General features: G+C 54.3%; 1 protein-coding gene across 1 annotated transcript in view; it reads left to right on the forward strand.

Moving 5' to 3' along the window:
* The window catches only part of LOC140419821 (adenylate cyclase type 2-like), a 170,278-nt gene extending 157,551 nt beyond the window's left edge, over positions 1 to 12,727 (forward strand). The window contains exons 24-26 of the mRNA XM_072503843.1: positions 3,412 to 3,526; positions 4,449 to 4,573; positions 12,454 to 12,727. Of these exons, the coding sequence (XP_072359944.1) occupies positions 3,412 to 3,526; positions 4,449 to 4,573; positions 12,454 to 12,606 (393 nt within the window). The 3' untranslated portion in view covers positions 12,607 to 12,727. The remainder of the gene's footprint in view (positions 1 to 3,411; positions 3,527 to 4,448; positions 4,574 to 12,453) is intronic.
* Positions 12,728 to 14,987: the final 2,260 nt, after the last annotated feature.

Raw genomic sequence — 14,987 nt, forward strand, 5'->3', positions numbered from 1 at the left:
GCTCCTGCGCCAAGTTCCAGTCCCCACTCACTATCAGTTTGTGTGTGTCCAAGTCGGGGATGGTCCCACACATTCGCGAATCCCACATCGTCCCAATTGGGGCCGTATACACTTAACAGCGCCACTAATCTCCCCTTCAGCGCCCCTGCCACAATCACATACCTACCCCCCTGATCTGCCACCACCTCCTCCATCTGGAAGCGTACCCTTTTGCTGACCAGCACCGCTACCCCTCGAGCCCTTCCATCAAATCCAGAGTGAAACACTTGGCTAACCCAGCCCTTTATAAGTCTCACCTGGTCCTTCACCCTCAAGTGAGTCTCCTGCAGCATTGCCACATTGGCTTTCAAACTTTTAAGATGCGCAAGCACTCTTGTCCGGACCTCCTGTCCTCTCACGTTCCACGTGACTATCCTAACTGGGGGTCTCTCACCAGCCCCCCCCCCCCCCCCACCCTTCTTATCCACCATCATCATACCACCGGGCCCTACCCCATAAGGCCTGACCCACCCCTGTCCATTGTTAACGTCGAACCCCTTCCCCCCCCCTCCCAAAAGCCCCCCTACATTTCTTCTTGAATAATCATCTCCCAGCATCAAACCCTTCCCCCCCCCCCTCGCTCGCCTCGTAGGCCCATCAAAACCTGCTAACCAGGCTCCAATATCCGCAGCCCTCCTCTCACCTCACCTCCGTTCACTAGCCGACTTTCGTTAACTAGTGCGGGTGGCTCCCCCTGCCAAGATATACCATCCCCTCCCACCCAGTCCCAGAGAAAAACAAAACAAAACCAAAAATCCAACCCATACCATTCACTAAACTAAGATATAACCATCGCAACACAGAACGCCAATCAACCCAACCATTAACTTGAACTCTGTAACAAGGTGAAGTGAAGTAAATTACAATACACGTCAGTAAAAAGAAAGTTATAGCATTTATACCTTTTCCAGCTCCCCAATCACAGTCCACAGCCTCTCTTCCAGCTCCGTTCCTCACGTCTGTCCCAAGCCTTCCGCCCTCACGAACGCCTCAGCCGCCTCCGCTGTCTCGAAATAAAAGTCTTTGGCACGATACGTCACCCTCAGCTTCGCCGGGTACACCACACCAAATCGCACCCCCTTGTTGTACAGTGCCGCCTTAATTACTGTTTATTTCCAACAAGATTAATGGTGAAATACACAAGGCAGACAAACACAGAGGGGGTTGGGAAGGGGGAAAAAAAAGAAGAAATGAAACAAAAGAGAAAAGTCTTTGCTTCAGATGATGGGTCCTTGCAGCAGGATCTCCTCACACCGTGCTTGTTGATCAAAACCTCTGGTTTGCAGCTTGTAACAATCTTCGCTGTAGTTTGGAACTCATAGCCTTTCCTGGACAGGCCCCTTGGCTTCACATCAAACACTTGAAGATGAAAACATAGACAGATTATGTTCACTGGGAGGCTGCGAGGCATGTCCCTGCCGGTCACTAGATGGCTACATCACTTCTTATCGGGGCAGTAATGATGGGCAGAAGTTTAGGGTCTGCTCCCTCAAAGGTACATGTCATCACAATCACAGCAGAGTTGGACAGATTTTTTGATCAGCAAGGTAGTTGATAAAGCGAAGTCTGCAGCCCATTCTTCATAAGGGCACTTGAACTAGGAACAGGAGTAGGCCTTTTGGCCCTTCAGGCTTGCCCTGTCAATCATGGCTGACCTTGGGGCTTCGACCCCACTCCCCCAATCATCCCGCCCGCTCCCTGCACCCCTTGATTCCCCCGGAGGGACACGAATTAGGAGCAGGAGTGTAGGCCACCCGGCCCCTCGAGCCTGATTCGATAAGCTCACGCCGATCAGATTGTAACCTCCACTCCCACATTCCCGCCGATCCCCCGATAACCTTTCACCCCCCCGATAACCTTTCACCCCCCCGATAACCTTTCACCCCCCCGATAACCTTTCACCCCCCCCGGATAACCTTTCACCCCCAATAACCTTTCACCCCCCCTTGTCAATCAAGAATCTATCCAGCTCTGCCTTAAAAACATTCAGAGACTCCACCGCCCTTTGAAGAAGAGAGTCCCAAAGACTCAAAACCCTCTGAGAGAAAGGATTTCTCCTCATCTCCGTTTTAAATGGGCGATCCCTTATTTTTAAACACTGACCCCCCCCCCCCACCCCACCCCCGCCCCAGTTCTGGATTCCCCCACAAGAGGAAACATCCTCTCCACATCCGCCCTGTCCAAGAATCCCCTCAGGAACTTAAAGGTTTCAATCAAGTGGCCTCTCACTCTTCTCAATTCGAGTTGATGCAAACCCGGCCTGTCCCAACCTTTCCTCAATACAACCCGTCCATTCCAGGCATGAGTCCAGTAAACCTTCTCTGAACTGCTTCCAACACATTGACATCATTTCTTAAATGAGAGCAATACTGTACACAGTGCTCCAGATGTGGTCTCACCAATGTCCTGTGTAACTGAAGCATAACCTCCCTACTCTTGTATTCAATTCCCCTCACAATAAACAATGACATTCTATTAGCTTTCCTAATTACTTGCTGTACCTGTATACTCGCCTCTTGTGTTTCATGCTCTTGGACACCCAGATCCCTCTGAATCTCAGAGCTCTGCAATCTCTCACCATTTAGATAAGAAGCTTCTTTTTTATTCTTCCTGCCCAAATGGGCAATGTCACATTTTCCCACATTATGCTCCATTTGGCAGATTTTTTTCTCACTCACTTACCCTGTCTGGGTTCTCCTTACGTCCTCTTCACAATCTACATTCCCACCTATCTTTGTGTCTTCAGCAACCGTTCCTTCAGTCCCTTCATCCAAGTCAGTCATATAAATTGACCATGCCTTCTCAACCTTGCCCCTCGCCTGAGGTGTGGTGACCCTCAGGTTAAATCACCGCAAGTCAGCCCTCCCTCCTCAAAGAGGAGAGCAGCCTATGGTCATCTGGGACTATGGCGGCTTTACCTTACTTAGTTATAAATTGCAAAAAGTTGCGGTCCCAGCACTGATCCCTGTGGCACACCACTCGTCACATCCTGCCAACCTGGAAAACACCCATTTATGCCAACTCTCTGTTTCCTGTCAGCTAGCCAATCGTCAATCCATGCCAATATGATGCCCCCTCCACCCTGAGCTTTTATCTTCTAAATTAACCTTTTTGTCCCAGGATTAAATATGCACATCGATGGATTAGCAGTGCTCCAAGTGAAGACATTCCTGATCCTGAGAATGTGCCCTCCGCCACACACCTTCCCCCCCCCCCCATCCCCATCCCATGTTTTAGATTCCCCGAACGGGGGAATGTCCAGCGGGTCCTAACCTCCTTATGGGCTGTTGGCAATGTGGGCCGCATTGGAAACTCTCGGATGTGTCTGATCTTCTTCCCTGTCTCTCTGCTGCCCTACCCCCCGTTCCTCAGGACTCTGAGCGGAACTTCCTGCACATCGGAGTGATGGTGGAGTTTGCGGTGGCTATGATGGGGAAGCTGGACTTCATCAACAAGCACTCCTTCAACAACTTCAAGCTGAGAATCGGTGAGTGCCGCACAACCGGGGCGCGTTGACCTTCCCGCTCCGAGAACCTGATTCCTTCCCCCCACCCCACCCTCCCCGCTTCAGCGGTTGGGTTTGCATTCATGCGTATCCATACAAGGGTGTGTGTCACGGAGATGATCATCCAGAATTTGATATCTCCCAATTTCGGCTATTCCAGAAACTGAACCCGACCAGCCATATAAATACTGCGGCTACAAGAGCAGGTCAGAGGCTGGGAATCCTGCGGTGAGTAACTCACCTCCTGACTCCCCCCAAACGCCTGTCCACCATCTACAAGGCACAAGTCAGGAGTGTGATGGGATACTCTCCACTTGCCTGGGTGAGTGCGGCTCCGACAACACTCGCGAAGCTCGACACCATCCAGGACAAAGCAGCCCCGCTTTGATCGGCACCCCATCCACAAACATTCACTCCCTCCACCACCGACGCACAGTGACAGCAGCGTGTGTACCATCTACAAGATGCACCGCAGCGACTCACCAAGGCTCCTTCGACAGCACCTTCCAAACCCACCACCTCTACCATCTAGAAGGACAAGGGGCAGCAGACACATGGGGAACTCCACCACCTGCAAGTTCCCCTCCGAGCCCCACACTCACCACCCTGACTGGGAAATATATCGGCCGTTCCTTCACTGTCGCCGGGTCACAATCCTGGACCTCCCTCCCTGACAGCACTGTGGGTGTTACCCACACCACACAGGGACTGCAGCTGGTTCGAGAAGGCGGCTCACCCACCACCTCCTCAAGGGGCAATTAGGGATGGGCAATAAATTAAGTGATACGGACCAAATGTTTTGATAACACTCGGTAAGCGAGCTATCTGAAGGCAAGTTGTTGGTTTTGTAGCTGTCACGCCTGACTTTAATGGCTGAACCAATTTGTTTTTTAATTGCTGCCAGGAATCAACCATGGACCTGTTATTGCTGGGGTGATAGGTGCACAGAAACCGCAGTATGACATTTGGGGCAACAGTGTGAATGTAGCCAGTCGCATGGAGAGCACCGGGGTCCTCGGCAAAATACAGGTATGGTTAGATACCCTGGACACGTACCGGCTGTCAACAATGGACCCAAACCCCATCCCATTCACTCCCACATTACATCATCCCAATGGAGCCAAACCCCTTCCCATTCTTCCGATTGAACACAATCCCAATGGACCCAAACCCCTTCCCATTCTTCCGATTGTACATAATCCCAATATACCCAAACCCCTTCCCATTCTTCCGATTGTACATAATCCCAATATACCCAAACCCCTTCCCATTCTTCCGATTGTACATAATCCCAATATACCCAAACCCCTTCCCATTCTTCCGATTGTACACAATCCCAATGGACCAAACCGCTTCCCATTCACTCCGACTACACACAATCCCAATGGACACAAACCCCCTCCCATTCACTCCCACTGTCCACAATCCCAATGGACCCAAACCCCTTCCCATTGTACACAATCCCAATAGACCCAAACCCCTTCCCATTCACTCCCATTATACACAATCCCAATGGACCCAAACCCCTTTGAATTCACTCCCACTGTACACAATCCCAATGTACCAAACCCCTCCCAATTCACTCCGACTGTACACAATCCCAATGGACCCAAACCCCTTCCCATTCAATCCCATTGTACACAATTCCAATGGACCTAAACCCATTCCCATTCACTCCCACTGTGCACAATCAACATGGACCCAAACCCCTTCCCATTCTTCCGATTGTACACAATCCCAATGGACCCAACCCCCTTCGAATTCACTCCCACTGTACACAATCCCAATGGACCAAATCCCTCCCCATTCACTCCGACTGCACACAATCCCAATGGACCCAACCCCCTTCCCATTCACTCCCACTGGACACAATCCCAATGGACCCAAATCCCTTCCCATTCACTCCCACTCTACACAATCCCAATGGACCCAAATCCCTTCCCATTCACTCCCACTCTACACAATCCCAATGGACCCAAATCCCTTCCCATTCACTCCCACTTTACACAATCCCAATGGACCCAAACCCCTTCCCATTCACTCCCACTGTACACAATCCCAATGGACCCAAACTCCTTCCCCATTAATTTAGAAACATATTTTTATTTGTTTTTTTAACTTTTTGCCATTTTATACATGAAACAAAACACAAAGCAAAAACAATATCAAGAACCGCCCCCACTCTCCCATCCAATACACATATGAGTCAAAAAATAACCCTCCCCATCCCTGCCCCCCCCATTGATACTCCCCCTCCCCTAAGCAGCCGACGGTGACCGACTCTTTTAACAGACCCCATTTCTTATTGAACCCTGCAATAACCCCCCCCTCAAGATGAACCTAACCTTCTCAAGATACAGGAACACCATCAGGTCCCCCAGCCACACTGGGGCACCGGGGAGAGAAGCTGACCTCCATGTAACATGACCCAGCGATCAGTGAGGCGAAGGCCATGGCACCTGCCCCCACTACTGTCTGCAGGTGCGGCAGGTGCGACACCCTAAATATGGCCCCCAGGGGACTGGGCTCCTGGTCCAAGGGCAAGATCACCGACATTGTGCGGGAGAAAGCTTTCCAAAATTTCTCACTTTCGGGTAGGACTTCTCTCACACCCTACGCAAATATCCCCCAATCCCTCAAACACCCGGCTCATCTTCAACTCAGGTGCTCTCTGTGTGCCAGCTGTAATTGTATCAACTCTAGTCCTGCGGACGAGGTTGATGCATTCTCCCTCTGCAACGCCTCCTCCAACGCCACCCCCAACTCCTCCTCCCGCTTGGCCTTAACCCCCTCTAACGACACCGTATCCTCCTCCGGAGTCCTCCCATAAATCCCCGAGATGACCCCCTCCCTCCAACCCCATCACCGACAGCACCCCTTCCAACAACCAGGAAGATGGTACCACCGGAAACGTCGGGAAAACCTTCCTTGCAAAATCCCGCTCCTGCATCGACCTAAATGCCCCACCGTGGAATCTCAAACCTCTCCGCCAACTCCTCCAAGCTCGCAAACCGCCCCTCCAGAAATAAGTCCCACATTTCCACCCCCCCCCCACCCCACCCTCCTCCCCGCTCCTCCCAGCCCCGAAGCCTAACATCCAATCTCGCCCGACATAAAACACATGATTCTCTCCGATCGGCATCAGCTTCGACCCCGCCCCTAACTTAAAATGCTGCCCGCATTGCCTCCGTATCTTCAGTATGGCCACCACCACTGGACTACTCAAATATTTCCCTGGGGCAAATGGGATCCACGTAGTTGCCAGCGTCCGCAGCCCCGACCCTCTACTAGAGCCTGCCTCCAGCCTCAACCACATTGCCTTCAGCTCCCTGCTCCAATCCCGCACCTTCTTGGCGTCGCCGCCCAATAATAATACAACAGGTTCAGCAGAGCCAAAACCCCTGACTGGCTCCCTCTCTGAAGCACCATTTTCCGAATCCTCACTACCTTACCTACCCAGACAAACAATGTGATTAACCCTTCCACCTCCTAGAAGACCGGTAAACACTGAATAAAAGTAAAGACCATGGCAAGATATTCATCTGTACCGCCTGCACCGGGCCTGCCAATGCTAAGAGGAGGGTGTCCCACCTCAACAAATCCGCCTTAACCCTACCCACCAGGCACGTAAAATTCAATTGACGGAACTGGGTCCAGTCTTGAGCCACCTGCACCTCCAGGGCAGCACAGTGGTTAGCACTGTGGCTTCACAGCGCCAGGTTCGATTCCCGGCTTGGGTCACTGTCTGTGTGGAGTCTGCACGTTCTCCTTGTGTCTGCGTGGGTTTCCTCCGGGTGCTCCGGTTTCCTCCCACAAGTCCCGAAAGATGTGCAGGTTATGTGGATTGGCCGGGCTAAATTACCTCAGTGACCAAGCAGGTTAGGGGGGGTTATTGTGTTACATGTATCTACCCTATCCCGGTAACCCAATAACCCCACTTAACCTTTTTTGGACACTAAGGGCAATTTATCATGGCCAATCCACCTAACCTGCACATCTTTGGACTGTGGGGGGAAACCGGAGCACCCGGAGGAAACCCACGCAGACACGGGGAGGACGTGCAGACTCCGCACAGACAGTGACCCAAGCCGGGAATCGAACCTGGGACCCTGGAGCTGTGAAGCAATTGTGCTACCCACAAGGCTACCGTGCTGCCAGGTCGTCACCTGAGGCCCCTTCTCATGATGCTCCGCCCCCTCCATGGGCCGAGTAAAGTTCGCGTGGCGGCTGCGGACTGTGTCACATTCGGTGGGAGGGGGCGGGGGGAGCCGTTCCGTTGGCAGGGGGGGCTTCGCCGGGGTTTGGGTGGACTGGTGGGTGGTGGTCCGGGGGGATGGCGAGGGGAGTTACAGGTGGGCAGTTTTTGGCAAGCCGGGTTTGCGCCACCATGCGCACACACGGCCACGGAGGAGGCCATTCTGCGTCCGCATCCATAGGTAAAGCCAGTGGGCTTTACGCTGTGTGGCTGCAAGTCCCCCACCGGGCAGAGGATCGGTGAGGGGGCGGCGCCAACTTTCCAGACGGATCCTGCGGACGTAGCCTCAGAATCGGAGAACCCAGCCCCCTGAAGTGAGTAATCGCCACGCGGAATGGCAATCCCCCCAAGCCAGCTCCCATTGCGGAATGGAGGCCAAAAGGCACTCTTCTCCAAATCCAATTTGTATCCCGAAAAAACCCCAAATGCCTTGAGCAGCCCCATTGCCGAGGGCTCTATCGCCAGCTCAATGGCCTAGGGCTCTATCGCCAGCACAATGGCCTAGGGCTCTATCGCCAGCGCAATAGCCTAGGGCTCTATCGCCAGCACAATGGCCTAGGGCTCTATCGCCAGCACAATGGCCTAGGGCTCTATCGCCAGCTCAATGGCCTAGGGCTCTATCGCCAGCACAATGGCCTAGGGCTCTATCGCCAGCGCAATAGCCTCGGGCTCTATTGCCAGCGCAATAGCCTAGGGCTCTATCGCCAGCGCAATGGCCTAGGGCTCTATCGCCAGCGCAATAGCCTAGGGCTCTATCGCCAGCTCAATGGCCTAGGGCTCTATCGCCAGCGCAATGGCCTAGGGCTCTATCGCCAGCTCAATGGCCTAGGGCTCTATCGCCAGCGCAATGGCCTAGGGCTCTATCGCCAGCTCAATGGCCTAGGGCTCTATCGCCAGCTCAATGGCCTAGGGCTCTATCGCCAGCTCAATGGCCTAGGGCTCTATCGCCAGCACAATGGCCTAGGGCTCTATCGCCAGCACAATGGCCTAGGGCTCTATCGCCAGCTCAATGGCCTAGGGCTCTATCGCCAGCGCAATAGCCTAGGGCTCTATCGCCAGCACAATGGCCTAGGGCTCTATCGCCAGCACAATGGCCTAGGGCTCTATCGCCAGCTCAATGGCCTAGGGCTCTATCGCCAGCTCAATGGCCTAGGGCTCTATCGCCAGCACAATGGCCTAGGGCTCTATCGCCAGCGCAATAGCCTCGGGCTCTATTGCCAGCGCAATAGCCTAGGGCTCTATCGCCAGCGCAATGGCCTAGGGCTCTATCGCCAGCGCAATAGCCTAGGGCTCTATCGCCAGCTCAATGGCCTAGGGCTCTATCGCCAGCGCAATGGCCTCGGGCTCTATCGCCAGCTCAATGGCCTAGGGCTCTATCGCCAGCGCAATGGCCTAGGGCTCTATCGCCAGCTCAATGGCCTAGGGCTCTATCGCCAGCTCAATGGCCTAGGGCTCTATCGCCAGCTCAATGGCCTAGGGCTCTATCGCCAGCGCAATGGCCTAGGGCTCTATCGCCAGCTCAGTGGCCTAGGGCTCTATTGCCAGCGCAATAGCCTAGGGCTCTATCGCCAGCGCAATGGCCTAGGGCTCTATCGCCAGCGCAATGGCCTAGGGCTCTATCGCCAGCGCAATGGCCTAGGGCTCTATCGCTAGCGCAATAGCCTAGGGCTCTATCGCCAGCGCATTGGCCTAGGGCTCTATCGCCAGCGCAATAGCCTAGGGATCTATCGCCAGCGCAATAGCCTAGGGATCTATCGCCAGCGCAATGGCCTAGGGATCTATCGCCAGCGCAATGGCCTAGGGCTCTATCGCCAGCGCAATAGCCTAGGGCTCTATCGCCAGCGCATTGGCCTAGGGATCTATCGCCAGCGCAATAGCCTAGGGCTCTATTGCTAGCGCAATAGCGTAGGGCTCTATTGCTAGCGCAATGGCCTAGGGCTCTATTGCCAGCGCAATAGCTTAGGGCTCTTATCGCCAGCGCAAGTGCCTAGGGCTCTATCGCCAGCGCAATAGCCTAGGGCTCTATCGCCAGCGCAATAGCTTAGGGCTCTATCGCCAGCGCAATGGCCTAGGGCTCTATCGCCAGCTCAGTGGCCGAGAGCTCTATCGCCAGCTCAATGGCCTAGGGCTCTATCGCCAGCGCATTGGCCTAGGGCTCTATCGCCAGCTCAATAGCCTAGGGATCTATCGCCAGCGCATTGGCCTAGGGCTCTATCGCCAGCGCAATAGCCTAGGGCTCTATCGCCAGCGCATTGGCCTAGGGCTCTATCGCCAGCGCAATGGCCTAGGGCTCTATCGCCAGCGCATTGGCCTAGGGCTCTATTGCCAGCGCAATAGCCTAGGGCTCTATCGCCAGCGCAATGGCCTCGGGCTCTATCGCCAGCGCAATGGCCTAGGGCTCTATCTCCAGCGCAATGGCCTAGGGCTCTATCGGCAGCGCAATAGCCTAGGGATCTATCGCCAGCGCAATGGCCTAGGGCTCTATCGCCAGCGCAATAGCCTAGGGCTCGATCGCCAGCGCAATGGCCTCGGGCTCTATCGCCAGCGCATTGGCCTAGGGCTCTATCGCCAGCGCAATAGCCTAGGGATCTATCGCCAGCGCAATAGCCTAGGGCTCTATTGCTAGCGCAATAGCCTAGGGCTCTATTGCTAGCGCAATGGCCTAGGGCTCTATTGCCAGCGCAATAGCCTAGGGCTCTATCGCCAGCGCAATGGCCTAGGGCTCTATCGCCAGCGCAATGGCCTAGGGCTCTATCGCCAGCGCAATAGCCTAGGGCTCTATCGCCAGCGCATTGGCCTAGGGCTCTATCACCGGCGCAATAGCCTAGGGATCTATCGCCAGCGCAATGGCCTAGGGATCTATCGCCAGCGCAATGGCCTAGGGCTCTATCGCCAGCGCAATAGCCTAGGGCTCTATCGCCAGCGCATTGGCCTAGGGCTCTATCGCCAGCGCAATAGCCTAGGGATCTATCGCCAGCGCAATAGCCTAGGGCTCTATTGCTAGCGCAATAGCCTAGGGCTCTATTGCTAGCGCAATGGCCTCGGGCTCTATTGCCAGCGCAATGGCCTAGGGCTCTATCACCAGCGCAATGGCCTAGGGCTCTATCGCCAGCGCAATAGCCTAGGGATCTATCGCCAGCGCAATAGCCTAGGGCTCTATTGCTAGCGCAATAGCCTAGGGCTCTATTGCTAGCGCAATGGCCTAGGGCTCTATTGCCAGCGCAATGGCCTAGGGCTCTATCGCCAGCTCAATGGCCTAGGGCTCCATCGCCAGCGCAATAGTCTAGGGATCTATCGCCAGCGCAATAGCCTACGGCTCTATTGCCAGCGCAATGGCCTAGGGCTCTATCGCCAGCGCAATAGCCTAGGGCTCTATTGCCAGCGCAATAGCCTAGGGCTCTATTGCCAGCGCAATGGCCTAGGGCTCTATCGCCAGCTCAATGGCCTATGGCTCTATCGCCAGCGCAATGGCCTAGGGCTCTATTGCCAGCGCAATGGCCTAGGGCTCTATTGCCAGCGCAATGGCCTAGAGCTCTATCGCCAGCTCAATGGCCTAGGGCTCTATCGCCAGCTCAATGGCCTAGGGCTCTATCGCCAGCTCAATGGCCTAGGGCTCTATCGCCAGCGCAATGGCCTAGGGCTCTATTGCCAGCGCAATGGCCTAGAGCTCTATCGCCAGCTCAATGGCCTAGGGCTCTATCGCCAGCGCAATAGCCTAGGGCTCTATCGCCAGCGCATTGGCCTAGGGCTCTATCGCCAGCGCAATGGCCTAGGGCTCTATCGCCAGCGCAATAGCCTAGGGCTCTATCGCCAGCTCAATGGCCTAGGGCTCTATCGCCAGCTCAATGGCCTAGGGCTCTATCGCCAGCGCAATAGCTTAGGGCTCTATTGCCAGCGCAATAGCCTAGGGCTCTATCGCCAGCGCAATAGCCTCTGGCTCTATCGCCAGTGCAAACAAAAGGGGGACATGGGACACCCCTGTCTCGTTCCTCTCTGCAGTTGAAAATATCCTGAGTTTACCTCATTTGTACAAACACTGGCCATACAAACAGTATTACCCACGCCACAAACATAGGCCCAACCCCAAACCACTCCAACACCACAAACAAATAACTCCACGCTACCCAATCAAATGCCTTCTCCACATCCGGCACCATCTCCACCTCTTGCTAGCCCTCTTCTGATAGGGCAAGCACCACATTTACTGCCTACCCTTTACAAACCCCATCTGATCCTCCCCAGCCACCTGCAGAAGGCATTCCTCCAATCTCAGCTTCAACACCTTAGCCGGAATCTTGGCATCCATATTTAGCAGCGCGATTGGCCGATATGACCCACACTCCACTGGGTCCTTAACCTTTTTTAACGGAAGCGAAATAGATGCCTGTCCCACCGTCTCCCTCAGCACCCCCTAGCTACCCCATGCGCATACATCTCCACGAATAGCGGCGCCAGCCTGTTCGAAACCTTCTGACAAAACCCCACCGGGAACCCATCTGGGCCTGGAGTTTTACCCGTTTGCATTGTGCCTGTCGTGCACAATCCCAATGGACACAAACCCCATTAATGTCGCTGTGGGCAGGGGGTGGGGTTCTGAGTTACTGTGGATTTTGAATGATGTTGCTCATTGCCTGGCCTCTCTTGCCCCCGACAGGTAACGGAGGAGACCAACAATGTTCTCTGCAGGCTCAGCTATACCTGCCACTACCGAGGGGTGATCGAGGTGAAGGGGAAAGGCGAGCTGAACACCTACTTTGTCTCCACTGACCTGGCCCGATCCAGCTCCCAGGGGAACATGCTGAACTGAGCAACTGGAGGGGAGGGGGGGACAACGGCAGGCCCAGGTCAAAGGTCAAAGCCTCCCCTCCTGGCTCGGAAGGACGCACATCCGGGAGTGAAGGAGGTTTGGGGGTGGGGGTGCAGGGGGTGGCGATGTGCGGGTGGCATGGAGCGAGACAGTGATGTGGGGCGTGGAGGGAGGGGGGAAGCAAATGGATGGGTGTGATGCGACCTCTGCGACATCACATCGCCGCCACATCCTTGCGAGCGGGCGGGGAGCGCGAAACCGAAACGTGACACACGAACAAGTGCCAATGAACAAAGGTCAGGAGGAAACTTGCTGGCAGTTCCCAAACTCCTCCGCCACAGAGTTTAGAGCAACTGAACCATCGACAAGTGTAATTAATTTTAACCGCTGCCTGTGCAACACCGAATCTTGTGTATTTAATGTGCTGTCTCCAATCCTGCACTGTGCCCCCTCCGCAAATGATTGTCAGCACCCCACAGCCACAAGGACGGTGCAGAGGGAGCTTTACTCTGTATCTAACCCCGTGCTGTCCCTGTCCTGGGAGTGTTTGATGGGGACAGTGTAGAGGGAGCTTTACTCTGTATCTAACCCCGTGCTGTCCCTGTCCTGGGAGTGTTTGATGGGGACAGTGTAGAGGGAGCTTTACTCTGTATCTAACCCCGTGCTGTACCTGTCCTGGGAGTGTTTGATGGGGACAGTGTAGAGGGAGCTTTACTCTGTATCTAACCCTGTACTGTACCTGTCCTGGGAGTGTTTGATGGGGGGCAGTGTAGAGGGAGCTTTACTCTGTATCTAACCCCGTGTGTACCTGTCCTGGGAGTGTTTGATGGGGACAGTGTAGAGGGAGCTTTACTCTGTATCTAACCCTGTGCTGTACCTGTCCTGGGAGTGTTTGATGGGGACAGTGTAGAGGGAGCTTTACTCTATATCTAACCCTGTGCTGTACCTGTCCTGGGAGTGTTTGATGGGGACAGTGTAGAGGGAGCTTTACTCTGTATCTAACCCCGTGCTGTACCTGTCCTGGGAGTGTTTGATGGGGACAGTGTAGAGGGAGCTTTACTCTTTATCTAACTCTGTGCTGTACCTGTCCTGGGAGTGTTTGATGGGGACAGTGCAGAGGGAGCTTTACTCTGTATCTAACCCCGTGCTGTACCTGTCCTGGGAGTGTTTGATGGGGACAGTGTCGAGGTAGCTTTACTCTGTATCTAACCACGTGCCGAACCTGTCCTGGGAGTGTTTGATGGGGACAGTGTCGAGGTAGCTTTACTCTGTATCTAACCCCGTGCTGTACCTGTCCTGAGAGTGTTTGATAGGGACGGTGTAGAGGGAGCGTTACTCTGTATCTAACCCCGTGCTGTACCTGTCCCGGGAGTGTTTGATGGGGACAGTGTAGAGGGAGCTTTACTCTGTATCTAACCGCGTGCTGTACCTGTCCCGAGAATGTTTGATAGGGACGGTGTAGAGGGAGGTTTACTCTGTATCTAACCCCGTGCTGTACCTGTCCCGGGAGTGTTTGATGGGGACAGTATAGAGGGAGCTTTGCTCTGTATCTAACCCCGTGCTGTACCTGTCCTGGGCGTGTTTGATGGGGACAGTGTAGAGGGAGCTTTACTCTGTATCTAACACCGTGCTGTACCTCTCCTGGGCGTGTTTGATGGGGACAGTGTAGAGGGAGCTTTACTCTGTATCTAACCCCGTGCTGTACCTGTCCTGGGAGTGTTTGATGGGGACAGTGTAGAGGGAGCTTTACTCTGTTTCTAACCGCCTGCTGTACCTGTCCTGGGAGTGTTTGATGGGGACAGTGTAGAGGGAGCTTTACTCTGTAGCTAACCCCGTGCTGTCCCTGTCCTGGGAGTGTTTGATGGGGACAGTGTGGAGGGAGCTTTACTCTGTATCTAACACCATGCTGTACCTGTCCTGGGAGTGTTTGATGGGGACAGAGTAGAGGGAGCTTTACTCTGTATCTAACCCCGTGCTGTACCTGTCCTGGGAGTGTTTGATGGGGACAGTGTAGAGGGAGCTTCACTCTGTATCCAACCCCGTGCAGTACCTGCCCTGGGAGTGTTTGATGGGGACAGTGTAGAGGGAGCTTTACTCTGTATCTAACCCCGTGCTGTACCTGTCCTGGGAGTGTTTCATGGGGACAGAGTAGAGGGAGCTTTACTCTGTATCTAAACCCGTGCTGTACCTGTCCTGGGAGTGTTTGATGGGGACAGTGTAGAGGGAGCTTTACTCTGTATCTAACCCTGTGCTGTTCGTGTCCTGGGAGTGTTTGATGTGGACAGTGTAGAGGGAGCTTTACTCTGTATCTAACCCTGTGCTGTACCTGTCCTGGGAGTGTTTGATGGGGACAGTGTAGAGGGAGCTTTACTCTGTATCTA

The sequence above is a fragment of the Scyliorhinus torazame genome, chromosome 5, assembly GCF_047496885.1.
Source record: "Scyliorhinus torazame isolate Kashiwa2021f chromosome 5, sScyTor2.1, whole genome shotgun sequence".
Taxonomy (NCBI): domain Eukaryota; kingdom Metazoa; phylum Chordata; class Chondrichthyes; order Carcharhiniformes; family Scyliorhinidae; genus Scyliorhinus; species Scyliorhinus torazame.